General features: G+C 38.5%; 1 protein-coding gene across 1 annotated transcript in view; it reads right to left on the bottom strand.

Moving 5' to 3' along the window:
• Nucleotides 1-1,276: 1,276 nt before the first annotated feature.
• The window catches only part of IPCEF1 (interaction protein for cytohesin exchange factors 1), a 41,044-nt gene continuing 15,195 nt past the window's right edge, over nucleotides 1,277-27,125 (bottom strand). Inside the window, exons 5-10 of the mRNA XM_030447518.1 lie at nucleotides 25,507-25,578; nucleotides 22,529-22,590; nucleotides 19,041-19,129; nucleotides 14,557-14,923; nucleotides 5,417-5,607; nucleotides 1,277-1,987 (exon numbers count right to left, since the gene is read on the bottom strand). Of these exons, the coding sequence (XP_030303378.1) occupies nucleotides 1,787-1,987; nucleotides 5,417-5,607; nucleotides 14,557-14,923; nucleotides 19,041-19,129; nucleotides 22,529-22,590; nucleotides 25,507-25,578 (982 nt within the window). The 3' untranslated portion in view covers nucleotides 1,277-1,786. The remainder of the gene's footprint in view (nucleotides 1,988-5,416; nucleotides 5,608-14,556; nucleotides 14,924-19,040; nucleotides 19,130-22,528; nucleotides 22,591-25,506; nucleotides 25,579-27,125) is intronic.

The following is a 27,125-nucleotide window of genomic DNA, read 5'->3' as shown; positions in this document are numbered from 1 at the left end:
TCACACTCACTACAGCCCTTTTTGGATGCACTGGAATGTAACTCCACATCCCCTTCTTTAAAAGGGAGGCCACTGAGTGTTAAAAATGTACTATCAGTCAGAAATCGCTACCTAGGTGGAAAAAATTTCACGTTCCCAGTAACACCATTGACTACAGTTTTCTCAATCAAGTTATGATAAAACATAAAATGTATAAAGAGAGCTAAATATGGCTGCATTTGTACAGTATATTTTGGTTTAAAAGATAAACTGTGTTGAAAACTAATAACAAAGAATGCGTTTCTGAAACAGCTACAGAAGTGCAAACTGCCTCAGTTCCTATGGTGGCATTAATTTGAGAACAGTGGGCTGTCTTGTTTTTCAAAAGACAGCACTTTGCAAGGTTCCTTTTACTTCTACATATGCATAAAATGGGGAGGCAAAAAAACCCAAACCTGTTCTAAGAACAATGAAGTAAAAAAATTATAATCCTGCAGCAAAACATCTTAAAATACATTTATTTATTGCCCATAGGGGAATCCTGAAACTTTCCAGAAATGCCATACAGTTTCTAGAAACAGTAAAAACTGTTTCTAGAAATAGTTTTTCTTAATCTAAACCTTACAGATTTTCTACATCTAAAACTCAAAGGTAGAAAGGCAGAAATCAAAGCTACAGCAGATGCCCCAGGATAGTCTCAGTTGTAGAGTTTTTACTGTGATTCATAATGGAACAAAAACCAAAGAGGCATTTCATGCCAACCTGTAAGCATTCTCATCTGAGTTGGTCTGGTCCATGTGTCCCTATCTACACTAGGAAAATCAGCATATATAAATATATATATAAATAGAACAGATATACAATACATAATCACATTCATATAAGCCATAAAATGACATATATTTACAAAAATATATGCAGCTATGTTGTACACATTCAGATCCACATCAAGAATTTAATGATTTAGCTTCTGCCTTGTCAAGTTGATCAGCTTTCTAAGTAGGATCTGGGATGAACTTGTACCTTATATATTCACAATTGTCAAGAATAAGAAAGAAGAAAATAATCTTCCAAGGAATTCTGCCAAGTCCATAAGAAAAGTTGAAACTTGTTGAAGCATTAGCTGCCTCACTGAATAGTAAATTGCATGTTAGCAAACATTGAGAGACCTTCTTTTCTTCACATAGAAAGACAATACCTTGATCTAGTCCATGAATAAATTTGGAACTCATAAAACATCAGGCAGAGCACAAACTAGGTGCCTGACAGCATCTGTAGTATAAACTCATGCATAATTACTACTCTCTTTGTCTCAGTTTAAACCAAAAGCGTGGTGAAAGTGAATGAGCGTAGAGATAAAAATTCATACATCAAGTTACCTTACAGGGTAAAAAGGTAGAGAGTAGAGTAAACCTTTCTGGCATTGTTGTAGCTTCCTTTAACAGTAAGTTACATGGCTAAAGCAACCCCAGGGAACTCACATATATCCAGTTCATATTATACAGTTCTGTGGCTTGCAGGAGTTGGACTTAATAGTTTACTTCTCCCGAGATGAAAAAATATTTCTGTTTCTTAGAACAGCCTTCTCAGGCACACGGTCCAAGTGCAGGCATGCTTTTTTAACTCGAGGGATTCACCCTTTTGACTTGACATGAGTTTTGCAGGAAGAATTAAAGCTTTGCAGAAAGGATTGTTTTCCTCTTGATGAACACTTGGAAAAAACAAACCTCAAAATGCAACAGTTTAAATTGCCTGTACTTGAAGACTCATGGGGAAGAATCTTGCAGTGAAGCATCAGACCATGGCCTCAGATAGCACTTTCAATGATGGGCTGTCGAGTCATCTCTTGTTCCTCGCTATTCTCTGTCGACACATCCTGGACTTCCTGCTGTTGATAGATATCTTGGACCAGCATGATATTTGTGTTCCTCCACTCTCTATACTTCACTGCTGTCAACTTTGGGTCCTCTAGCAACTGGTTAATTGTGGCCAGGTCATGTTCCTTACACTAGGAAGAGAACAATTAGTTATTTCCCACAGAAACTGTCAAGCTCATTGTCTGAAACAAAAACACTCCGGGAACATTAGAGAACCCTGTCACAAGGACATGGTCAATTACCCATCCTCCTAGCAACTTGTTCCCATTTTTAGAACATAGATCATCAAAGTTAAGCCCATGGCAGAAATTTGCCCCAGTTGAATGCAAGATTATGATTTCATGTAGAATTTTTTGTTTTACAGGATTCTTAGCAAAATTTTATGAGAGATTCACATGAAAATTAAGCATTGCTATACTGTCTTGGAAGTTAGTACTAGCATTAAACTAAACACAACAGCAATTTTGCCAGTACTTCACACCAATTTCAACTTTGCAAAAAAATACTTATTCCCTGACCACATTATAAATGTCCATGCTCTGAGAGTTAGACAGAAAATAATTTTGGCTATAATCCATAGACTTGGCAGTTGAGTTTACGTGCAGCTAAAGCATATGTTGCTGCTAATACATCTCCTGCCAGATACTACTAACAAATCTGGTCTCTACTTTTAGACAAGAACAGTTCAGACCATATATTGTGGGCATCCTGATGTGATCCTAAATGATGAACAGTCACTGATAAAGGGAGACTAAAACTCTGTGTGTCACTGAATCACAGAATGGCTGAGGTCAAAAGGGACTTCTGGACATCATCTGGTCCAACCTCCTTTCTCAGGCAGGTATACCTAGACCATGTCCAGATAGCTTTTGAATATCTCCAAAGAGAGAGACTTCACAGACTCTCTGGGCAATTTTTCCCAGATCTCAGTCACTCTCCCAGTGATGAATGTGTTCCTGATGTTCAGAGAGAACCGGATGTGTTTCGGTTTGTGCCCTCTCACCAGGGACCACCAAAAAGAACCTGTCCCCTTCCTCTTTGCACCCTTCTTTCAGGTGTTTACACTTGTTGATGTCTTCACATTTTCTGACATAGCAAACCACTTTGCTTTTCCAGCCCCTATTGCCTATCCATGCAGGGATCACAGGATAAAGAAGCCTTAGTTAGCAGTCACAGTTAGTGGAAGAAGAAACCTTTACTGCTTTTGCTCAGCTCCATCCTCCCCAAGTCTGTGTGTGACAGCAATGGAATAGTTCTCACCATCTCCAATAGTTCTCACTTCTCTTGCTGCCACTGGTTTCATCATGCCTGAGGACACTGTGCTAGAGGTTGCCTTGAAAACACCTTGAAAATACTCCCACACATCTATGACACTTCCAGATAGCAGGCAGTGGCTGCTCACACATCCATATCCCACTATTACTTTAATGAACTATCAACTGTGATAATCCCCATGAATCCTGAGCTGTTTTGGAAAGACAAAAACTTGTTCAAAAGTTTACAAAGGTCTGACCCTCAAGACCTAGAGTCAGCTCTTGTAAAAGGGTTTCAAGCATTGATGCAGAGGTATGCACAGTTAGCCTAAAAGAAGCACAAGAGATAGGGAGATAAAAGGAAAAGAATATTTCCAGTGGACAAAACTGTTGGCAAAAATATGTGCCATGGAATGATCCTGTAGCACTATGTCTGTTTCCCACAGTCATAAAGCCTGTGATGCATCTGCACACAGCTTCCCTCTCTTCCAAACTATCCAAAGCATGTCTTGTTAATCATATATTGTGGCAGCAACATTAATCTGTTGTTAAGAGGTGCAGTAAAAAAGTCCAAAATTTAAATTGCACTGAATCTTGCATAAATCACTTGTCTCAAACTACTAGGGTTTTAAATAAAGCATAGTAAATACGGATCTGACACAAAATTTTCCTGATTTTTAAATTACCAATATCTCATGTTCAGAAAATTGACTTCACAACCACAGAATCCCACTGATGCAAAGAATATGGCACATTCCCACTGCTGGCATTTGCCTTTCAGATAAGCTAACTTAAACACTGATGAATACAGAACTCTGTGTCTGTAAGAAAATGTCTGTTCTATATTAGTCTTGTCAATCCTTCAAGTTCTCACTTTGAAGAAAAAAAATCAGCACATTGCAAACATTATGAACACTACAAAATTATTTTGCACATTAAGTATAAGCAGTAAGACAAGCTTAAGATTATAAACACTGATAATCACAACTTAGAAAATACCTCCAATATTAAGTCGATGGAAAGCTCGTGTCTGGCAGTAAGACTTCTAGGCTTCTAGTCAGCTCCATGCTAATTAAATTGATTGTCCCACAAGACACTGTTTGTACTGTTTCATAGATGTATTAGGGAGGCTACTAACTGAGATAAAAATTGCAGTTTGTTTCCATAATTTATTTTCCTGACACATAAAGCAGGTGTCCCTTTTTAAACTCAACTATATGATAGGCTCACTTTATTACTGATGCAGATGAATACTGCTGTAGTCAATACCAGGTCATTGAAGACTTTTTGATACCAAGAAGAGAATTCATCAGGTCTCATACAGAGCCTAGAAGAGCCTAGAGCCCTACAGCAAGGAGAATAACTATGTTTCCACTTGTCTTTTCAACTGAACCTTCAGGAAGTTTAACAGAGGCTGGGGGTGCCAAAGCCAGCCCTCCCATTGCAATAAATAATCAAATCAGTGATTGTACTGATAGGAGAGGTTTTTAATGCATTTCTCCAGTGTACAATGCCTTAAGCCAAATACATGGACTTCAAAGAGTTTGCTCAATTCCTGCTTCTAATAATGCATTCAAAAGGGAGCAAGTGAAAACCCAGGTTTGCATTTATTCTTCTTTCAATTTCAATGTTATGGTTAAGCTTTCTGTTTCCCTTGGTACCATTCAGAAGCAGGCTTTGAAATCCCAAGATACTTGATGTTGGTGAGTAAATAACCTCATAAATCCCCATATTTGAGAGAGATTCACTGACCCTTTCATAGAACACCCTCTGAACCCCTCCAGTTCATGATATGGTTCCAACATAAAAGCAGGATGCTTTTGTTATTAAAATATTTTAGTTACAGGAGGTCTTTACAATAGCTTTGGCACATCCTGTACATTCTCCAATAATCACATAACAAGAACTTTTTTTAGCTCAGGGTCATTTTTTCATGTCCTTTATCATCAATATAATTTGTCTGCTCTTCCTTTTTTAAGGCTCCCCTGTTTAGTGCATTCAGCCAAGCTTGCAAGTTTTCCAGCTAAGAGAAGGTTTCTTTATTAAATTTTTCAGATGGGCTGCAACTTCTGCATGAGGGGTCCCTGGGTCCCTTCTGAACAATTACCTCTGCTTCCATTTCAGATTTAACAACACAAAACAGATCAGTATTCAGAATGAAGTAGAAAACAGTTTCAAAAACTTAACCAAATTCTCAGAGGATTTAAGCAAAAATGTAATTAGATTTTGGCTGAAATCTAGGCTTGCTTCTTTTTTCAGCCAAAATGCTTCTCTCAGGCTTTTCCTTGGCTCTCTCTGTGACCTCACCTTTAATGTGCTGTTCAGCATTCGAATTTTGTGGAGTTTCTCATTAATGGAAGGGTTTTTGCTGCGTTTGATAAATGACTTCCTGAGCTCCTTCTTCGTTGACAGCCGACGATCACCAATGGGAGACAGGCTTGCTTGTTCTAATGACTTGTAAAGTCTCTCCATCTCATCATCATCACATTTATTCTGATCTGCAAAAAATAAATTGGGTATGAGAACATGAATATGGCACCAGATAGCAGGAATGTTAAGTTCAGCCACCAAAAAGGCACTTAGCCAAGTAAAAAATATTAGAGTTAAAACCAAGGGCAATTTTTATATTAATTTATAGGGTAATAATGTATATGAGAAAGATGTACTACCAGAACTAGGATGTTTTTAAGAATTGAATCATGATCCAAACAGATACAACCTGTATTTCTACTGACAGACTGCTGCTCTAATGCTTGAAATATTCCACAGACTTTGAATAAATCTCAGTAATGTTACATTTGAATGAAAACAACTTTGATACCACTTACACCCATTCACCATTTCCTACATGCTAAACACAGTGAGTTGCATTTCTGCATGTCAACTCATAGGTTGAAATCTGTTTGGTGTACAGATTCATTGTCAGCTTTTGATAGTTGTTGAAACCAGACTTTAAGAATATTGAGCAATGAAATGAAATGTAGGAACATTTCTGCAGCCCTAAAAGAATGTCCGTAGAAAACAGTTTAAAATAGAAATTCCTGGGGGACGTGATACTTAACTCCTGGTTTTACAGACTGCAGTACAGAATTTGCCTGTGGTGCCTCACAACAAAGTCTTGATTATCTCCACCTTAATTATTCTGATGGCTCCCCAGCTGCAGCATCTTTCATGACAGAGAGGACATGAAAGGAAAAGCTAGCAATCAGCTGAGAATAAAATAGCATAAAATAGGATCAAAACTGAATCAAAGGCTTTTTTTTCAGAATAAACCAACTTAAAAATGAACAGTCAGAAACTAAAACTGTAGCAGGCATATGTGGGGGTGTTTTGGCAGAAAGCCATTTACAGCAACAGACTGTGCAACTCACTTCTTGTTCCTCAATCCACACTGCAAGCTTTTCTGCTTCAGTGTTTGCTAAAGGAAAAGGTTAAAACAATTGGTGTTTTCAGAGTGCTAATGAGTCCCTCAAGATCCACTGGGATAACATACATTCTTATTTTTCTAGGGATGATGGTGGTGGTTCTTGTCAGCTGCAGTCCTCCATGTGCCAGTTGAACCAGCTGTTTGTTTTTGTTTTTTTTTTTATAATGACAAGCTTAACATTGGCTTTTTAAAATCAGCTTCCATCAGGTGACTTTCTGAACAAAAGGAAGAAGGTTCTTTGTCCACTTATGCCACAGCAAAAAGTCTTATCCAACATGTCAGCACATTTAAGAGGCTGCTTTTTGTCTTCTCAATCTTTTAAAAAGAACTGCATCCTCCTACAGCCCCATTCTTTCCAAATATTTAGATTACAAGAAAGGTTTATGATATGCTACAAATATTTGCCCTTACTGTGTTGCTGGCCTTTTTTTCACTACTTTGTGATTATAAAAAGCCTGCTGTAACTTGACAAGAGCTAAATATAGCGTCCAACATCGGTACAGTGCTGGGGAAGGAAAAGGAGAACCGTTGTATATTTAACAAGCTGCAGGAAATAGAAAAAAAATGCAAGTGTAAGGAATAATACACAGCAGTAATATTTCCTGAAAACTGTCGGTTTATGTCATGAGGCTCGTAATTATAACTGGTTTCCTGCCTACTTTCTTGGGATGAAGCAGCTGTTTGTTCCATTAGCCAGCTCCTGCCCAGGGCTGGCTCAGCTCTGCAGTAAACATCACCCATCAAGACTGTGCACAGTATCACTCTGAAAGATAAATGGGCCTTTATAGGATATCCAGCGAGGAATAGATAAGAAGAAAAAACAAAATGCATTGGTCTTGTCCAGCACCTTTAAAAAAACAGTCAAGCCATGGGGATACTTGAAGGTTTTGCTCCAGTTATCTTTTGAGGCCACATTAGTATCTTTTGAGGCTCCTCAGTATCACAAAAAAAAAAAAAAAAGTTACAAAGCAGCAAGCATGATAAAAACACCCTCACTGAACACTACCGAGACAAAGGTAAGGAGGACAGAAAAACTCACTGAAGACAAAAAAGGGGAGCTGAGGGCAGAAAATCCCAACAAAAGGCTCCTGGATATTACATATGATGACTGACACACTCAGTTCCTTCATTCCTTCCAAAATGCAACCTTAAACTCCTTTTCTATTTTTTATCCTTCCACCACGCCTACCCCCAGAAGGACTGATCAGGGTCAGGTAATTTCAAAGGGAAAGGAGTGTTCCAGATTCATCAAATTGGGTGGATTAAGGGAGTGACAGTGAAGCAGCTAAAAGGGATTTCAGGAAAGAGTTGGAAAGCAAAAATGAGTGAAACCTACAGGCTGTCTAGAGGAAGGTATGAGTCATATAGTACTTTGTTCTCCATCTTTGTTTACACCAATAAGCAGTGAACTTCTGCCACAACAGTTAAATAATAACAAAACATTCTCTTAATATTATGCTTCTGTACAGAAGAATATGCTGTTGCTATTGACAAAGAGTATTTCTGCCAACAGACCTCTATAAATTAAGGCTAGACTGAAGGCTAGACTGATACCTGCCTGGGCTTTTATCTTGGTTCCTGAGTTGCCCTGTGCCAAGCTCAAGCTGCAGAAGCCCATGTGTTAGAGGCTTGAAGGTGCCACTGAACACACTATTATATTGATGCTGTAAATCTAAAAAGGGGAAGGATAATGAAGGAAGGGGAGAGGGATTATGTCTGCAAACAATTAACAAGATCATAAAATGACCTGTGGTAAGAAAACATATTAGCTTGCTCACAGATCCATGCATTCTATTATTTCACAAGCCTCTCAATGCCACAAAAGTACCTATAGTTTGCTTTCTGGTTTTCCCTACAAAACATCCAGTTCAGGTTGGATAATAGAAATAAAGCAATGTGGCTCAAGGCTTAAGCACAGACATGACTTCTTCTCCAGATTCAAACATTCACATCACATTTTCCCAGAACCTGATATTGCTTAATTCCCCTCCACCTGGAGCACAGGCATTCACCTCTTCCATATTTTTAGGCAGCAGTAATTTGGATTCTTCGTATGAAGCCTGGGTTGTCCACACCATATTACTAAATTGTTACAAAATATTTGATTTCCATCATGAAGTAAAAATTTATACAAAAAAACCCCAAACATTTAGTACACAAGCTCAGGTCCTGGTTTAAAAATTAAAGATTCTCTGTGTCAGCCTCTCGAAGATAAATGTACCACCCTTACTCTGAGCTTTATTCACCTCCTAAGGTTTATCATGGTAGATATACTCTGTTGGCAACAGTTCTTAATAACATGGACAGGTTGTGTCCCACTAGCAGTGCTCTGGAGTGAGTCTTTCCATCCAGGTCACACAGCTAACATAAGGCACATTCAAAATCACTTCAAAATATAATATTTTATAATATTAATATTGAATATTTAATATTCAAAATATAATATTTTCTACCAGTACTCTTCAAGCTAAGCACTTTTAGCCTCAGGCATGCAAGATAGGAAACTGAAATGCTATGACAGCATATCTTTATCTCATCCTGTTTTAAAGATAAAATATATTCATTTTTCTCTCAGGACCTGCTGAAAGATTAGTGGTAAGGAACAAACAACAACAGTGGAAGGATATTACATATTGGGTGCATCTATGAGCATGTACATGCACACAAGGTAACACATGCATTGTATACTTTTCCCTCCCCTTATCAGAATTAACTTTAAGAAGTTCTGTTAACTGATGTCACTGGAAGGATCAGTCTTGTTGAGATCCTTTCACCATGGCCTTCACTAACAAGCCTCACAGTCTGATAAGCTTCATAGCAATTCTGGAAAAAATCTGTAGTATTGTGTAGTTCTTTCAACTTTTCCCCACTTCACAGTGGGGAAAATGGAAAAGAACCAGTGTTAATAAAAAGGGAAGTTCTGCCCTGAAATATTTTAACATTCAGCAGAAAGAAATCTTTTAGGTTGGGATGAGAAAAATGAAGTAATAACTCAGGTAAGCCAGAACTTCTGAAAAATTTTGTTTCAGGAGGAGTAAAACATGATTTTGTAGCTTGATGCCACTTATCTGGAACTTCCTTTTAACTAATAGGAGATATAATTGACAAGAGCAAGCTGCCAGAGGTTCAACATACCAGCTCTTCATCTCCTCAGTTTTCATCTCCGACCGTACTGTTGGCAAACTGCCAGCTTGGTGGGACACATCAAGGTACTGAGACTCCCCACCTTGCAGCAGCAGTACAGAAACCTACCTGAAATCTCAACTTTAATGTTCTTTAAACCTAAAAAATTGAAATTATCCAGATCTTTTAAAAAAGCAGCTGTGGAAAGTCATGCTGATTGTTTCCCAGCAGTAAAAATATGGAAATTGTTAATATTTGGCAATAAGAGCATTTTGTGTTGTAAATCAACCTCAATATAACATATTTTACTAAATCTAATCTGAATTATAAGCACTTGTTCTGTTCATTGAGATCTCACAGCTCTCAACTTGTGTATTAATCCTAGGAAAAAAAATCTGCTCCTTCCTCCTGTCCTGTAGCTGTGCCAACACCTCTGTTAGTGATTCTGCCAGTGGGACCATGTATAGACCCATGCTGGGGAGAGGAGAGAAAAAAAATCCTAAATTACTTTTGGCCTTACTGACCTACATGCACCACCCCACATCCATCCATTCTTTATAGCAGTAGTAAACTTTTCAACGGGATTATGATAACACCTTGGGGAAATCACATTTTGCAAAGAACTACAGAAGAGGAAAGACAGAAAATGTCTTAATTAGGAGGGCAAAGCTTAGGCAAACTCTTCACTGGCAAAACCAGAACTAAAGGTGGAGAGAGTGGGGAGAAATAAAAGGAAAAGTATGTTGCCACAAACAGTTGGATGCTCTTGACTATGAAACAGTACAGTAAACTCTGAAGTGAGGGATGGCATTTCAACAAACTGACTGAACTTGAAACAACTCAATCTATCTCCTTTTCAGAGAGTTCAGAAAACCCTGACATTGTAATTTTCACTTTGATTTCCAAAACCTTTTTGATGAGAAATAAAATAATAATTCAAGCGCAGTTTTTCTCTACACAATTCTTCTCACCATCAGAGCATTTCTTGACCAGCCTCAGCCATGGTTTAGCCATTTTCTGTAACTTCTGTAACTTTTCCAGAAGGAACAAAAGGACCTGTGCACTCCAGAGAATCTGTTCTGGCAATTACTGGCAGACTCTGGAGGGGAAGAGGATGTCAGTTCTGAGAAAAGAAGGAATTGATTGCATGTAGATCCTATTTAACCAACTCATTCCTGTAAAATGAACCCAGATAAAATTCAAGTGGTATTTGAAAATCTTTCCAGGTTTTTCAAAGTATTGGCACACACCAGTCTTCTACCAGCAACTGTAAGTTAAAGTAGAATAAATAAAACAGAAGCAAAAAAATTCCATGCCAAGACACATTAATTTCACTTGATCATAAAACCCTCAGGAAATGCAAGGAAGGATGTTATTATTACAGTATAAGAACCCTAAATAAATACAAATACACATTCCTTTTCTCTTATAGAGAGATCTCAGTTTCTATGGCTTCCTTTTGTTATCATATTATTTGGTGATGGTGGTGGTGCATTGTAGTCAAATAATTTTTGGTCCAGTAGTTGCTAGAAGAAATTGAAAGAATGGAGTTTGGCTGTAGAACATGTCTCACCATTCAAGATGGGGCAAGGCCAGTTTTTAGATACAGACCACATAGTCAGGTAGATGTTTGTACTCTAAACTGTTTCATGTTTTCTGTGTCACAGTCAGCTTTGGATCGTTTTTCATTGTGCATGTAGCAAACTGCAACAAGGAAATACTAAATACATTCACAAAATAAAAGGAAACCTAAGGCTGAACTGCTTTCAAAAGAGAAGGCTCTTTTTTGTAACTTTGTTTTACCCTCTGGTACATAACCTCTCCCCAGTTAATCATCTCTGAGAATTAAGGCTGAGAATGGTCATAGCATAACTAATAGGGGCTGAAAAAATAATTAAAATATCATATGGTACATCTCCTTGCACCAGACACTTACAGTTGCTTAGCAGATTTCTTCAAACAATTTTCACTGGAAAAATAATCTATGACCATTTAGTTGAAGCTATTGTTTCTCTTACAGAGATTCATGCATTTATCTCTGAGAAGCCTTTCATTCATTTTTAACTCATCAGTGAGGTTTCTTCACTAGTTAATTCACTAAATTTGTATTTTCAAGATAAGCTCTTCCCACAAAGCCACAGCTACTCTTTCCTCCTTCTAGGCATCAACTTTTCTCACACTGGCCTCAGTTTCTGACTTTTGCCAGCACAAGTGAACTCTTCAGTTCTTGAAGACTTTGACCTCTATTCTAGGCTGCTATCAACTATAACCAGTGATTCCTTCTGAGGTTTTACTGAGCAGAATGCAGCCACACAGCAGAATGCATGACAGGTTTTTTTCTGTCCTCCCAGAGAGGAGAGAGAATGGACACACATGAAAGCTCTGTGAGGAGTGAATTAAAAGATCCCATAAATGTTCTGGTTACAGCAGGGTCAACTTGACTGTCAGATGCCAATGCAAGATGGACCTGTCTCCTTCTGGACACAGTCCCATTACTCCAAAACATGACAAGCTGTCAGAAATGCACTATTCATAAGCATTACATAGAAAACAATGTGATTGCACTAGCAAACCACTGAGATATGCATTCTTATTTCACATCATATAAAAATGGTGTTCTTGATAGTTATTGTAAACCATGAGGTTTTGCAGCTAGATTTTACACCCACTTCATTTCCATTCACATCCTTAGTAACTACCTGGAGTGGGAAACTGTTGGGGAATAAGCCACTGAATCAGATTTGCATCCTTTCTGATAAGTTTCATTCGGAACTGAAATGCTACTTTACTTTAATCCTTTTTTCCACCTCATTCTCAAATTGGAATAGCTTCACTAATCTCCTTTTTTCCAATGGCCAATGCAAGGGTGAGTGGGGGGAGCACAAAGAAGTACAAAAGCCCCACACATCAGCACTCTTCATCCCCTTCCTATATTGCACAGGCTGATACTGGAAAGAAAAATGCGTGTATGTGTACATCTTACTTGCTCAACAACAAGTTACTATGCAGACAGTAACTAGTGAGGTTATACAGTTTCCATAGTGACTGTCTCATTTAAATTATCTATTTCTGGAATTCCAGAAATCACTGGTGTGGTTAGAATGGAAGTCTTCTGTGATCTTTGATGGCCATCAGCTAAGCATTGAGCAATGGAAGGACTCATTTTTCCAGGACTAATTCTGGGAAAATTAAACCACATTGCGAATGGCAGGTATATATCAAAATATGTCTTGATTTATATTTTAATCCCATTTTTATAGGTAATGTATTACTAAGTCAATCAAACTGTGCTTTAAATTATTATGAATATATCATGCTAATTCTCTGACCATCCATAAAAGTACTTCTCATCCTTACATTATGATGGAAAACATTAACCTATGCACAATTACAGGATTGCTGACAACACTAGAATAGCATAATCTAAGCAAAAGTTTAGATGTCTGAAGAGCAATTACTGAATCTTGTTCCAATGGATCTATACAACACCATGCCATACACTGCCTACACTCCAACAAACCACCTGAATGTATCTATTAACCATTCCCAAAGGCATTACTTGGTCAAATTTATCCCAGAAGATTAAATTACAAAAGCCAGTGCATTTACTCTGTCTTTGTGACATGTTAATTCGGTACCCCATTTCTGTCAGCCCTAGCCATTTCACTACGTGTAATGTCAGAGTTTATGGGTATTAGATTCCATGGGAACTCTCAGAACATCCACTCTGTTCCACCACATTGAAATAGTACATGTGCTTACTCTCGGTTTTACTTCCCACTTATCTTCATGGCTACAGATGTCTCTAAAAGAGCAGTCAAGAAGATGAAGCTGAGTGCAAAACATTCTGAAATTAATTTACACATTTGTTAAAATCCGTACTTCACTTGATTTCCTTTTTTTTTTCTTTTTTTAAACAGAAAAAAACATGACAAACTAAAGGTGTTGGTATCTGTAAAACAAAAGGGATTGAAAACGTAGCCAATGTGTCTTATACTATCATTTATGAGACTCAGCTCTCAGTGCCCTGTTCATCTGTCCCCTCTTTACATTACCTTCAGGCTAAGCTTTTGGATGCAACTTTGTTTTGCATCATACAGAGACAAAACAGCTTTTCCAGCAATGGACTCACTTCAGCTCTTTACAAGAATTTCAACTCTCTAGACTTCATTCTGCGTGTCTTCTCATTTCAGCATATTGTATGCAAGAAATGCTTTTTATGCTTCAAGTGTTTATAATACAGGAAGAAGATTTGCTCAAAAGGCAAGATGCATTGCCCCTCTACAGAGAGTTATTAATAGTAACAATGGCCAAGTTCTGGAATTGTGCCACCTTTTCAATTTAGCAGTACATTCCAGTAGGATGATATCTATGCAGCTACCCATTTGCTTAAACAAATCCAGTCATAATGGACTTTCTGAATCAGGACTGCAGTTGTTTCCTCTTGGTTACAATGAAGCTCAATGAAACAAATAGGGACTATGTACTGGAAGTAAAGGCAAGTGCTTCTATTTTCAAAACAGAATTGACCTGACTCCATGTTCACCTCTTTCTACGTATTCCATTTTGCTAACAGTGTCTTAAAATTTTGATTCAGTCCTAACTACTAAAAGACAGATATGAAAATGCTACCTATTAAATTATATCTATGTTAGAATTCTATACAGAGGCTACAATCTTAACATATAGAGAAAATTTGAGAAAAACTGTAAAGGTACTTACCAATTAGAAACTATGTTATATATTTAATGCACAATAAAGAAAATATTTATTATAAATTATGTGCCACTGGAAAACTTAAGTGAAGAACATGAAGGAAGGGGAAAGGAAGTTGAGGAAAATCCCTGAACTCCCACATTTTATGGCTTGAAGGCAGAAATTTGTCTTGTTAGCTCACCTTTGGATAGTGATCTCTGTCCTGTTGCATCTGGCACGGCTAGACAATTTGTTTCCAGACCTAAAATACAGTTTTGGGTTCCATCACTGGGTTTGGAAAGCCGGATATCCTGGCTTTCTATTGCATCTCCACAGTCTATGTCTGGCAGTTCATCAGAGTGGATCTGCACGCAGAAAGTTAAAGGCTGATCACCTTCTTCCATGGCAGAGCTGTTAACTAGGTCAAGCCAAGACTGTCTCTCAGAATGAATCACTTTAGATGTCAAGGAAGAGGATGATTCTTGGGAGTTGAAAGTGCTTTCAGGAGAAGAGAGGGAACAAGACGCTTCACTTGACAGAGTTGACATGAAAGAAGACTTCTGTTGGTCCTGTTTTCCAGAAATTAAATGGGGGGAAGAAAAAAAATATTTCCAAGTTATTGAGTTATTCTTCTTCCTAGGTTCTACATGTTATAGATTCACATCAGTAATTTTCAGTAGTTCCAGTTTAGTCATCATTTGTTTTAATCCTTACACAGAGCTTGATGATGGCAAGTTAATGGCAGAAAGACAAGACAGTCCTAGGGCAGAGGGCAAGAAAAGAGTAATGGTACAAGATTTGTGCTAGCTGTTCACCTGCTAAGATTCATCCTTCAGTACATGAATCTAGAAACGGACCCAAATATCACTCTGTAGTGTACTTTTCCCTCTGCCTTAATGAGAGGTCTCAGAGACACCTAGGAGTCACCATTGAGCTAAAAGTTAAATAAAAGAGGGTACAATAGATGCACAATTTAATGTGAAGAGAGGCTGAGAGAAAGAACAAAAATACTGAAAAGTATTTATCTTCCCAGACAAGCAAATAGATCCCTGGGTCTTCAAAGACAGCAGGCATTTACATGGATTGAGTAGTAGTATCTGGTCAAAAAAGCAACTTACACAGTAAGAACTAGCACTAGCTTGCTTCTTAGCCACCTAAAACCACTGAGAAGACAAGCCAAGAGAGTCAAATACACACATTATATATACATAAACGCACAAATGTAAGTAAAAATACCTGAAAGATTATTAATTGACAGCAAAAAAATAAAGTAATGGGAGACAAAGGGAGACAAAGCCTTACAGTGACATTCTTAGCAGAAACTATCAGAAATTTTGATGAGATCATCACTGTATGAAAATCAGATTTCTTGTATCTGCTACTGCAGAAATTTACTTCTTCTGCCAATAAATCATCTGCTGGACAGTGCCAGAATCAGATGGACCACAATTCTGGCAAGTTTATGTTCTCAATACATCTGTAGAAAAGCTCTGTGTAAGGATTAAAACAAATTATGACTAAACTGGAACTACTGAAAATTACTGAGTATGTATTGCTAGGGAAACTCAATCAAGCTGGTAACACAATAAAGGTACTAGCCTGGAATTAATACCCTGGTATATATTTTTGTTTTCATTTTCATTGTGTGGTAAATAAAAAAAAAATAGGTGAGAACAAAGATGACTGTCAGAATGTTGTTTCTCTACATGACCAATATTTAGCTTATTTGAATGGTTCCTTTGGAAGCTTTGCAATTATCCATATAATAATAAATTTCTATTTGGAGACATTTTAGAAAGCAGATAAGCTTTCTAAAGCCAGCAGTTTATTAGGATTCCATTGAAGATCAATGAGTTTATAGGCACTTTTTAAGGAAAAATTATCACCATGAAACACCTCAAATGGTCTTTTGGGGCTGCTGCAATCTATTGTCTCAACATAGCTGCTGGGTTTTGAGCTGTAAATTAATTCACATATGAAGAAATTAATGTGGATGCTCAGTTACTTGTTCTTCACTTGCTTTTTTTTCTTCCACAGTACCCAAGAGAACAGAACACCGGGTGAAAACTTTGGCTAGAAGTAGAGCAAAACCTTTGCTGCTCCAACACATAACAGAGCCTGCACCTGCATTGCTATTAGTTTCCATACTAATAGTTTTCAGTCTAGAGTTGACCTCCAGAGTTTTGGAGACCTTTCTACTTAAGACAGCATTATTTTGATTTTCCATAATGTGCATAGCTCCTAATTTGTATTTTGCAAAATCAATTTGACATGTGGGAGCAAGAAGTGCAACTTCAAAAAAAAAAAAGTAAAAATAATAAAAAGTAACAAACCCAGGCAAAAAGAACCCAAACCACAGGCAATGCTTGTGGCACTCTTGATGCTGAGATGGGTTTTTAGGATGAGTGTCTGTTGCTGTAGCAATCTGAAGAGATTCAAGAAGGTATTCCAAAAGGGGTATCTAGCCAAATCTTTTACATCTGGGACTTCAATAGCTTGGTTCAAAAACTACACAGTGAACAAACAAGCAATGTTTAACCAGGATTGCTGACCCAACCAAGAGTTCCAGTGCTATAACTGACTTCACAGTGAAACCTGTGCTTTCCCAATCCATCCAGTCGTTTTCTTGCTCCAGTACTTGTCCAGAGGGGAAGGGCCATTAAACTGGGTATTTAAAGATAACTGACTTGCAGTCACACACACTTCTGCTGGTACCTAAGTACTCCCTACCCACCACACAAGCAAGCTGAACAGGAAGGAGACACATGACAGCTAGAGGTTATCTTAAGAGACACTTCTAGGGTGTCTAGCTTTGCTTAGGAGATACTAACCTTCATCCATGATGGAGGGATGTTAAGCTGGGGATGAGTAGAAAGTAAATCAGCTGAGAGAGATGGAGGCTGGAGGGAAACCAACCTTTAAGGGAAGGGCAGGCCCCCTCTTCACATGCACCATTGCCTGCCTCCTACGTGTTGATTTCTAAAACACAGAGGCCAGCACTCAAGAAGAGCACAGGGAAAGGGGACAACCGGAGATCGCCTCTGCAGCAATCAGACTGACAAGCAGCAGGAAGCCAGAAAACCAGAAAACTAAAAAAACAGCACCTGTTTAAAGCTCATCATCTGGAAAAATGCAGGCAATCACCCAAAGGTGAGCAGATGGAAAAGACATCTAAAGCCTCTCAAAGCCAAGCCACTGAGGTATAAAACTCAAGACGCTTCATTATCGGCCCTCAGCCCAGAATACCTCTTGGAGATGTATTGCCAGGGTCCCCCTTTCTCCAATACTTGTAGTCATTCAGCTGCATTTAACCTCCAGTTAATACAGGCAATAAAGTATTATGTTTTATACAGCAGTGAATGCCATGCATCCCCCGGGGTGCCAGGTGGGTTGTTTTACAGTAATTAACATTACACAGCTATTTCAGGAGAGGAAGTGAAGAATTCAGTCAGACTTATCTGTCTGAAACAGAAGCCATCAAGTGGGTAACATTGTGACATATGCTCTCAGATCTATGCAAGCTACTTAAAGATTGCCAGACAGGCAACCCTGTGCGTGGCAGCTCCTTTTGTTATTTATTGCCTGTGACCACGCAAGCTTTTCCATCTCATCTGTATATTTCAAATTTATTCCTGCCTCTCTGCCCACCTAAGCTACTGGATATCATTTCAACATGCCATACAGGAACATGTACCATACCAATGAGGCAGCAGAGGCTTCCCTTCCATGGGATGCAATGAGATGATTTAGTACTAAGTATATTACTCTGTACCCCTTGATGTTAACTTTCAGATGGGGAAGGGAATAATTTGAACTCAAGTTTCCTTATTTCAGCTGTATTACCATCCCAAACCAGATTACTCATCTCTAGACGCAGAAATAAGTAAACCTTGTATCTTAAAGCACATGTGAAGGGAGATGAGATTGCTGAGAAAAGCAACAACACATAAATAGGATTAATAGGGTAATAAGTAGCTAATAACTAGGGAAGTCAATTTAATTAGACACATGAGGGTGCAAAGTACGTTATTGCAATTTATGAAAAGAAGCAAGGCAGAAAGAAATGTTCTGGAAAAATAAAGCAAGAATAAAAATAGTATAGATTTTGGGAGGATGTTTATTTTCTTTTATTATAGTCTATTTTTCAGAGGCAAGAGAAAAGAACTGATTTTATCACTGTAAGAAGAGGCCTCTTTCCCTTCACTTGTCTTTACTGCCACAAAAGCAGCTTCAAATTCAGCAGTCTAAAGAAGAGCTCACTCAAAAAAAAAACAAACCCAAAAAACCCCAAGACATACAAATGGATGATGCTACTAGAGTAACAAGAAGAAGTAAGATTTGGGACTAAAGGAAAAAAAAATAGTATGAAAAACTAGGCTATGTCAGTGTTAAAAAGGTAGTAAGGAAATGGCATAGAGTATGTATGGGGTAGACACATTCCTTTCTGCAGCAAGATAAATATAGCTCCATCTGAGGGAACTGTTCTTTGCAGTGTGAGCCTCCCAGGAGTGAAGGCTGCAATAACTGCATCCTCTGCCACAGGACAGGGTCAGTCAGTGTATCCTCATTTCACAGGCACACAGGGAGAACATTTACAGCTGCTGTTTTGGGTTATTTCTCAAAGGTTCACCAACTTAAGAAACTTTTGTTCCAGCTGTAACTAGAAACAAGTTAATTAGCACTTACCGAAGGAGTGGGTGGTGGCTGGACTGTGTAGGGTGGAGATGGTGTGTCTGTTATTTCAGTATCATCATGTTCACTTTCACTGTAGCATTCTGAGGCAGACATGGAAAATATGTAAAAGCAAAATGTTAAACCAATGCTCAGTTATTCTGGTAACCAAAGGTCACCAAGTAGGATGTTCTAGGCTGAAGTACCATGCCATAACAAGTCAGTGTCTCTTACTTCATGGCAATATTTTTCCTTTTTAAATCAAAATTGCTAGTTTGCTATGGCAGGAAGCATTAGGTGGCACTGCTCTAGACAGCTACACAAATGAATCTGGGAAGGGTTTTTTTCCTTCCCTTTGAAACCTTTAAAAGAAAGGCTCTCTAATTTGTGCTATTATTTAGGGAGACCTGCTGCAAGTAGTAGATGCTGTCCTCTAATCTCTGTTACCCATAATTTTTCCTGGAACTAGCACAGGCATTGGTGTTTTGGCTAAAATTTTATTAAAAATAGATCACTCCCATGGTGCTTTGGAAATCACAGAGCAGCTTCATGGGAGTCTTCCATCACCACACAGAACTCACAGAGGTATGCCACACAGTATGGAATACATGTGCAGTAAAATGTGCTAGTAGTAAAAATAAACACACTACTCTAGAACTATGCACCCCACTCATTTTTATTTTTTAAATAGAAAGCAAGCTGATAGAGCCTCAGTATCTCTCAAGATGAGGCAGACATGCAGACAAGTGATTTCTTTCAGCTTCCTGTGTAGCAGTTGAAAGCACTTTCTCAGATGCTTTTCAAAAGTGGATTAAATACATTGGTGATCATTGATAAAATGAGACACAGCAAAGGGGAGGCAGTAAATTGGATGGCTCCTATTCCTAGGGCCTGGCTGTAACCACAGGGTAAAATCACTTCCCTCTACTGAATCATCCACCTTGTGCCAGCTTTCCTTTCATATCCGGCCTCTATAGGAAAAAATACTTGGGTCCTGCCCCATACCACATGAGAAAGTATGATAACACCCCCACTCCACTGAGCTAGGGACATGAAGGCTGCAAAGACATAGTTGCAGCTTAATGAGGACAACATAAGTGAGCGGTAGCTGCCAGAAGAGCAGAGGCTGTCCCTGTGGTCTCCATGAGAGGTGATGCTCTGCACTGCCTCTCCCCTGCCAGCTGGACATGGCAGTTTGTGATGTCCCAGGGCAACTGGTTCTCTCCAGGGGAAGCGACCCTCCGGCTCTTTCCCATTTGTGATGTCCTGGAGCAGCTGAGTCTCTCCAGAGGAAGCAAGCATCCAGCTCCTTCCCCAAACAGGTGAGGGTTATTTATATTCTGGAAGTATTTTGTAAGAGCTGGACTTTGTGGGTCCACACTACTAGAAAGCGGTGTGTTAGCTCAGTCATTGGGAAATCAGCTATGAGTATCTCGTCTTTTAACTAAATACCTGTGTAGTTTTCTTTCACTTTTTTTGGGTATTTTAATAAACACATTGTGAGGGGAACAGAGTTTTAAGAAAGAAGAATTTTATAGATGACAGAAAATTTTCTAAGATGTTAAAGTAAAACCGAAAGAGATTCATTACTTTTTCTGCCCAGACTCTTTGAAGAACTATAGGAGTTTTTAAATAGCATCACTGTCATTCTGTTTACTGGAAATGCATGCTGGCATATCTGAACATGAAGGACTGACACTGGCTGCAATAAGGCCTGTAACAAATTCTAAGGTTTTGTTAATGGTCTTCTTGAATAAGTCTTAGTAAAGATTTTATTGTTTCTACAGCTCCCCTTTTAGGCTCACAGAATAACATAAAAAGAATCAACAGATGTTTCTGATACTATAAACAGCAAATGGGGTCTGGTCAGGAATGTGTTTGGGAGCCAGAGGTCTGGGGGGAAATGTTAAAATGCATAGAAAGTACATGAATACACAAAAATTGACAAGACCTTCCTGAAGAGTTATGGTGTGTGATACAGAGGGGAGAACCAGGTCAGCAGAATAGATATGACTCTGGGTAACGACAGTGTTATTTTGTCTTTTTATTTTATTTTATTTAGGATTAGTGGGCTGATTCATTTGAATTGTTTATAATTCTCAATTCAGCCAACACAACCAATACTAAATTTTTTGAGGCTTTACAGAATAACAATTTGCTTTCATTTCTAAAATTCTGACCATCCTCATCTTCTGTCTCATCCTTTTTTACAAAAACATGGACAGCATGTTGAGACTTTTTCTCCATGAGTGCAACTACCATAGAGTTCCCACTCCACAGCCTAATACTTAATACAGCCCTTTATCCCAATTTTATCAGACTGTCTTGATTTTAAAAAATTAGTTCAAATATGGCACAGTCATTTTGGAAGAATTTGGGGATACAGGAATTAACATGTATCCTCACAAGAAATAATGAGGAATCATGAAAGGAAAACAAATAAATGGATGAGACCTGCTGGATCTCCAGAAACCAGTGGCATATATGTTTACCAGCCCCAAAGCTGCTTTTATTGACAGAGTATAAAATGGAACCAGAGTAAAACAGAGCCAGATCAAATTGATCAATAATGGAATTACATGTCCAAAGTCTGGACATAAAACCACAACCTTATTCTGGGAAACAACAGAAGGGATACAGGGAAGAACATTTAAACAAAACCTGCTGCACCACCTAAGTGTCTATACTACCACAAATACAAGTTTCTCCCTCAAAATGACAGCTCCTGCCCAACCTGAGAAGTTCTAAAAAAAGGCACTGGAGAGTCAAAAGCCCAGAGGATGCTACATATACCTCGGGTCAGAGTCCATCGCTGGTTTGCTAATATAATACTTCCCACAGCACTCCTCATTCTTAACCAGCTCCCAGCATGTGTGCTCACCAGCAGATTTATCAAATGCTCTGACAGGTGACTTGCTTTGTCACCTGCCCAGGCTTGTGACTCAAATGCAGGTGTTCTGACACCAAAAATTTCTTTTAGGTCACTGTGCAAATTAAGACAATAAGTTGCTAGGGAAATTTTTAAATTACTCATTCCATAATGAGCTCTTGGGCATGGCTCTGAAGGAAACTGTAGGCTTTGATGCACCATTACCACACCCCTACCCAACATTGCTTTGTTGAAAACCCCAAGAATGGAAGAGACAGCAGGGACAGGTCTACATAGATCCAAGCCAGCAAGTTCCAAGGCCATAACACAACTCCAGTTGAAACCCAGAGTAGCACAGCTCTTTCTCTTCACACTTGGTAAGCTTAGCAAGCCAGCAAACTGCCAAAAAATAATTACAGATCCCTCACCAGGTGACTGAGTGTCTCTCAGTGGCACTGTTTCACACCACTGTTTGTTTTTCTGTGATTGCACTGTGCTGTGCCAGTGTGATTTCTTTGAGCTCAGTTGGTAAATGGACCCAGGTTGACAATGGAAAAGCAAGCACAGAGCTGACAAAAATTTCTGCAAGCAAAAACTGTCAAGAACATGGTATAGTTTCACAGTGAAGCCATACCTTCCTCATTTTTCCCATTGGATGCCTGAGGGACTACGGCCATTCCCAGCTTACTTAGCCACCTGTGTTTAAAACAAAGGGAATATAAAGTTATGTATGGTTGCATGCTGTTTGGACACAGTTTTGCCCCTTTTAGATGCATTCTACATCACCCCACTTATTTTCATTAACCTGAAGACTTAATGTTAAAAGTTCCCTTCTATTTCTTAGATCATATTCTAAAAAGGCACCAGTTCCCTGGATACTAATTCTCCCTGTGGTGAGGAGGACTACTTGCCTTGGACATCTTTCCTTGATCCTGAAAAAAAAGCACTAATAATGACCAAGGAGTTGTATCCATGGAAGCTAAAGAAAAAGTGTGTGTTTTATAACACAGTGTCAGTGGTTTAGTCCTGCTCTTCACTTGTCCTTACACCCAGGATGAAGCAGAAGACATAGGAACCATAGAAGACTATGTCAACTGCCCTGGCCAAAGCTGTCCCAGCACAGTCTAGGAATATAAGCCATTTAGAAGCAGGTATACTGACAATTATGTCCCTATTTACTTCTGGTTTTAGTAAGTCCTACTTCCTGTGTTGTTTTAAGCCATTAACAGTTTTTTTTCTCTTTCTCTTCCTATGCAGTTGCATTTTTTTTGTACTAGAAACAATCTGTAGATATACTTTTTGTATGTGGTGTTGTAGGTCATTCAGATCTATCCAGGTTTTAAGAAATAAACAACTGAAAAACCTCAGGTCTTTCAGACAGAAAACTCAAGCCCTAATGAGGGAATGTATGAAGGGCAGGAACTAAGATTCATAACTCGGAAAAAACACTGTGTCTTGATCTTGATTCGACTGGAACAATGAGAAATCTGCTAGTGTGATTAGTGTCAACTGGGATTTTAGACTGCAGTATGAACAATAGAACCACATAACAGTTCAAGAAAATAAAATGTCATTTCTGTACAAGTTGATTATTGAATTTTTTTCTAACAGTTTCTCATAACACAGTGATTTTTTTTGTTTGTTTTTAAATAAATTAAAACTCTTAACAAAAGAAAAGGCTTGCTGAAAAAAATCCAGGACTTCATTAACCACCAGGTCAGACAGATCTCTAGTAACTATGTGCAACTGGCAAGGTAAATGCACACAGCCAGCCAGCACACATTTACTTTTCATGTATGCATGACAATAGCAAACACATGCTAAATTAATGAAGCAAATAACTGCATTAATAAATCCATTGTTGATTTAATAGATAGATATGCTTGAAGAGTTACAAAAGGTCACGATCCATCAAGCAGTTATGCACAACAGTAACTTGACACACAAATGCCCCAGTGAGTTCAGTGGAACCACTCACATGCATATGTGTTTGCAGGACTGGAGCCAAGAGAGCAGATGTCTTTTAGTCTGTTTTGACATATGCGTGAGTATGCGTGTACTTTATCTATTAAATGCATGTATTTTATACCTTGCCAAGGAAAACATAATCAGATACAACAGTGAGGAATGAGTATTAGTGTGCTATGGTGGAAACTGTTCTAACACTAGGCTGCCTAGCTTTAAGCCAAAATGGAACTCAGTCGAGCAGTGGAATTTGTTGAAAATCATTCTAGGGGCATAAGAGCTGGGACACCTGCATAGATTTCAATCACTCACTCACATGAGACTAAACATTTCACAAGTGTCATTAAGACACTGAGAATTTCCATCTGGCCTCCAAACTGGAGGTTAGCACTTGCTAAGGTCCTCCATTAGCTCTCATTTTCCTTTTCCTTCTCCCTAGGTCCTTCCCTTTCTTCTCTCAGAAACATTCCTGTCCAGCAGTCCCTTATTCTCAGCCATCTTCAGCCCATCTGCTTCAAGATCTCACTCTCTTCAGGAGATCCAGTGAGAGCTGCTGCCATTCAGGAACTGATAAATTATCTCCCCACCAGTATGCTCTGTGCTGCTCAATTTTAAAAGGGCAACACATGCTCATCTGTATTTACTTGTACGCATCTGTAGAGTACAAATTTATGAATAAATATCTATGTAGGTACACTACTGTAGTATTTAGAGTATAGATACATTTCTGTATCTATATTTCTTTGGGAAAGTCACACAAATTCTCTCATCTTCTTTTCTGTTGTGCCATGAGGTCTGCTGTTTATAGAGGGGAAAGAACAGTCAGAGCCCTATGAAGAATCTCACAAAGATCAGCAGCAAAGCCATGATTAAAATCCTGAGCTCACTCTAATTTTTTGTGTCTGGTATTTAGTCATTTAATGCAATAACATTGTGAAAAGACTACAATATGAAGTAAAAATTACAAAGAAAATGTGAGATGTGTCCAAATCAGCCAAAACTGGATCAATAACAAGTAATATTTACTTCCGATATCTCAGTGGTTTCTAAAATGGCAGTTTCATACCCATTTTTACTTCTTGCACTGAAAACTGCAGGAATGAACTGCTGTTCTTATGGACGTATGTGGAAAGAAAATTTCTGATCTGTAATGAGGATCATTTAGCTGTAACATAGTTTGGTGGTGAAGTAAATGCTTACTTACATTAAAGAAACAGCCTTTTCTATCCATTTAACCCTCCCCTCTTTACCTTGCTTGCTACTCTGAAAGCAGACAGTATTATATTCTGGTCCTAGATCACTTCTGGAATCAAACTATATTAAGCTTTTTCCTCCCTTTACTTTCTTCCCTCACTTTTCCCAAGGTGATGAACTTACTATCAAATCTTGGTGCCTCTCTAATGGAAAGGAATCTATACGAGCAAATGTCCAGAAGATTAGTATCAAAGGCTGCTAATGCAATTCTAATTTCACTGTCATTAGTGAACAAGTAGCAGTGTTTTCCTTCTATACAGTGATCAGAAAACAAAATAGACTGAATGATTCCTTGAATATTTTTGTCAACAGTCACTTGACAGTGAGAGAATGAATTTTCAAAGGAGTTCTCAGGCATGAGACAAGGAAAAAGGGCCAATCACTCCTACTTACGTGTTCATTTCCAGAACATTTTCTGCTGCAAAATAAAATGTCTTGATCTGTGGGTGGCTGATCTTAATAGCACTTTAAGAAAAGAAGAACAGAAGAGATATGAAGAAAACTAGTTTACATATGAAAAGAAAAAATAGTTGAATGAATTATTTAAAATATATATTCACTCCACTATATTAATCCAAATTATATTATTCATCCATATAGCTCTTTCCTTAAAACTCTTGTGTATTTTTAGTTCATTTCCTAGGCCACACATTATTCAGAGGGTATAAGCTACAGGAACTAAAGAAGAAGGAATGAAGATTAAAACAGAGACCTTGATTAGGCCATTATATAATTTAGTGTACCCACACCTAGAATACTGTCTTCAGCTTTGCTTCCCCTAGCTCAGAAAAGTATAATAAATCTGGAAAAGGTTCAGGGAAAGAGCCAGGGATTACCCTAGATATTGTACAGGTTCTGTGAGTGATTAATCAGGCTAAGACTCCACAGCATGGAAAACTGATGGTTGAGAAAAAAGAGATATAATACAACAAAATCACAAGTGTCCTGCAGCAGTTGAATATGGACTGACTTTTCACTCTTTTGCAAGACAAGTTTAGGAGGTCCCACACTGGGCAGCAGGCTTGCAACAGACATAATGGAGGTAGTCCTTGGGTATGACAGTAATTAACCTGACAATCTCAGCCCCAGGCTATGCTTTTAGTTGAATATCCATCAGTAAGATTTTTCAGAGGAGGTTTTTTTTATTTCCTAAAACACAGTCTCCAACCCTAAGACTGTGTGGCTTCCCTCTTTTGTTCCTCAGTAGGTGAGAGGCTGTCTGATGGATGGAAGCACACACTCATTGACTGGACCCCAGCAGCCTCAGTCAATCCTCACAGTTCTTCTAACTTAACCTCTTCCAAATAAGTTACAAGCACATGTTTTCCTTCCAGTCACTGACAGCCAGCAGCTGCAGAAGTGAAGGGCAACAATTTCTCATGATCATGTACTGTGTGACTCAACCTTTCCTCTGAGAAAACAAAGGGCTGCTCCCCATATTCAAAAGAGCTATCCCCTTTTTTTGGAAGAGTCAAGCCCACAGTCTCAAGAACACCTACAGCTAATATCAGCATGAGAACAGAAGAATGAAAGCTTGCTCTGGGGAGACAGAATAAAAACCATGCTGAGCTTTATAACTCTGAACAGCAACAACAGCCCTCCAAACCTTTGAAGTGTACTCAAAAGCCAATGGGAGCCAGTGCTGCATATAGAGGTTGAAGAAAATATTTTGAAATTTATGCCCTGCTAAACAAAGTTGCACCACAGGATCCTAAATAATGGTCCCAGCTCAGAGGGAGTAGCATTACTTGTGCCACTGTTGTCCTCCCCCTGTAAGGTAAGACACCTGAGACAGAGTACAACTAACTCATCATAATCAGTTAATGAAGAGAAAGGAAAAAAAACCAAGAATTTATCATAGTGATCTGCTTTTTTATTTATTGCTTGAGCAGAACACATCTGGCAAAGAATTTTTAAAACTGTTTTTGCAATATGGGTTTCTTTCAGTAGCTCAACTAGCATCTTATTATTTATACAACACAGAAGAGCTCACCACCACTTCATTGTCAGGT

The sequence above is a fragment of the Calypte anna genome, chromosome 3, assembly GCF_003957555.1.
Source record: "Calypte anna isolate BGI_N300 chromosome 3, bCalAnn1_v1.p, whole genome shotgun sequence".
Lineage (NCBI taxonomy): Eukaryota > Metazoa > Chordata > Aves > Apodiformes > Trochilidae > Calypte > Calypte anna.
The sequence above is the reverse complement of the archived record's forward strand: the minus strand, read 5'-3'. Positions and strand labels throughout refer to the sequence as shown.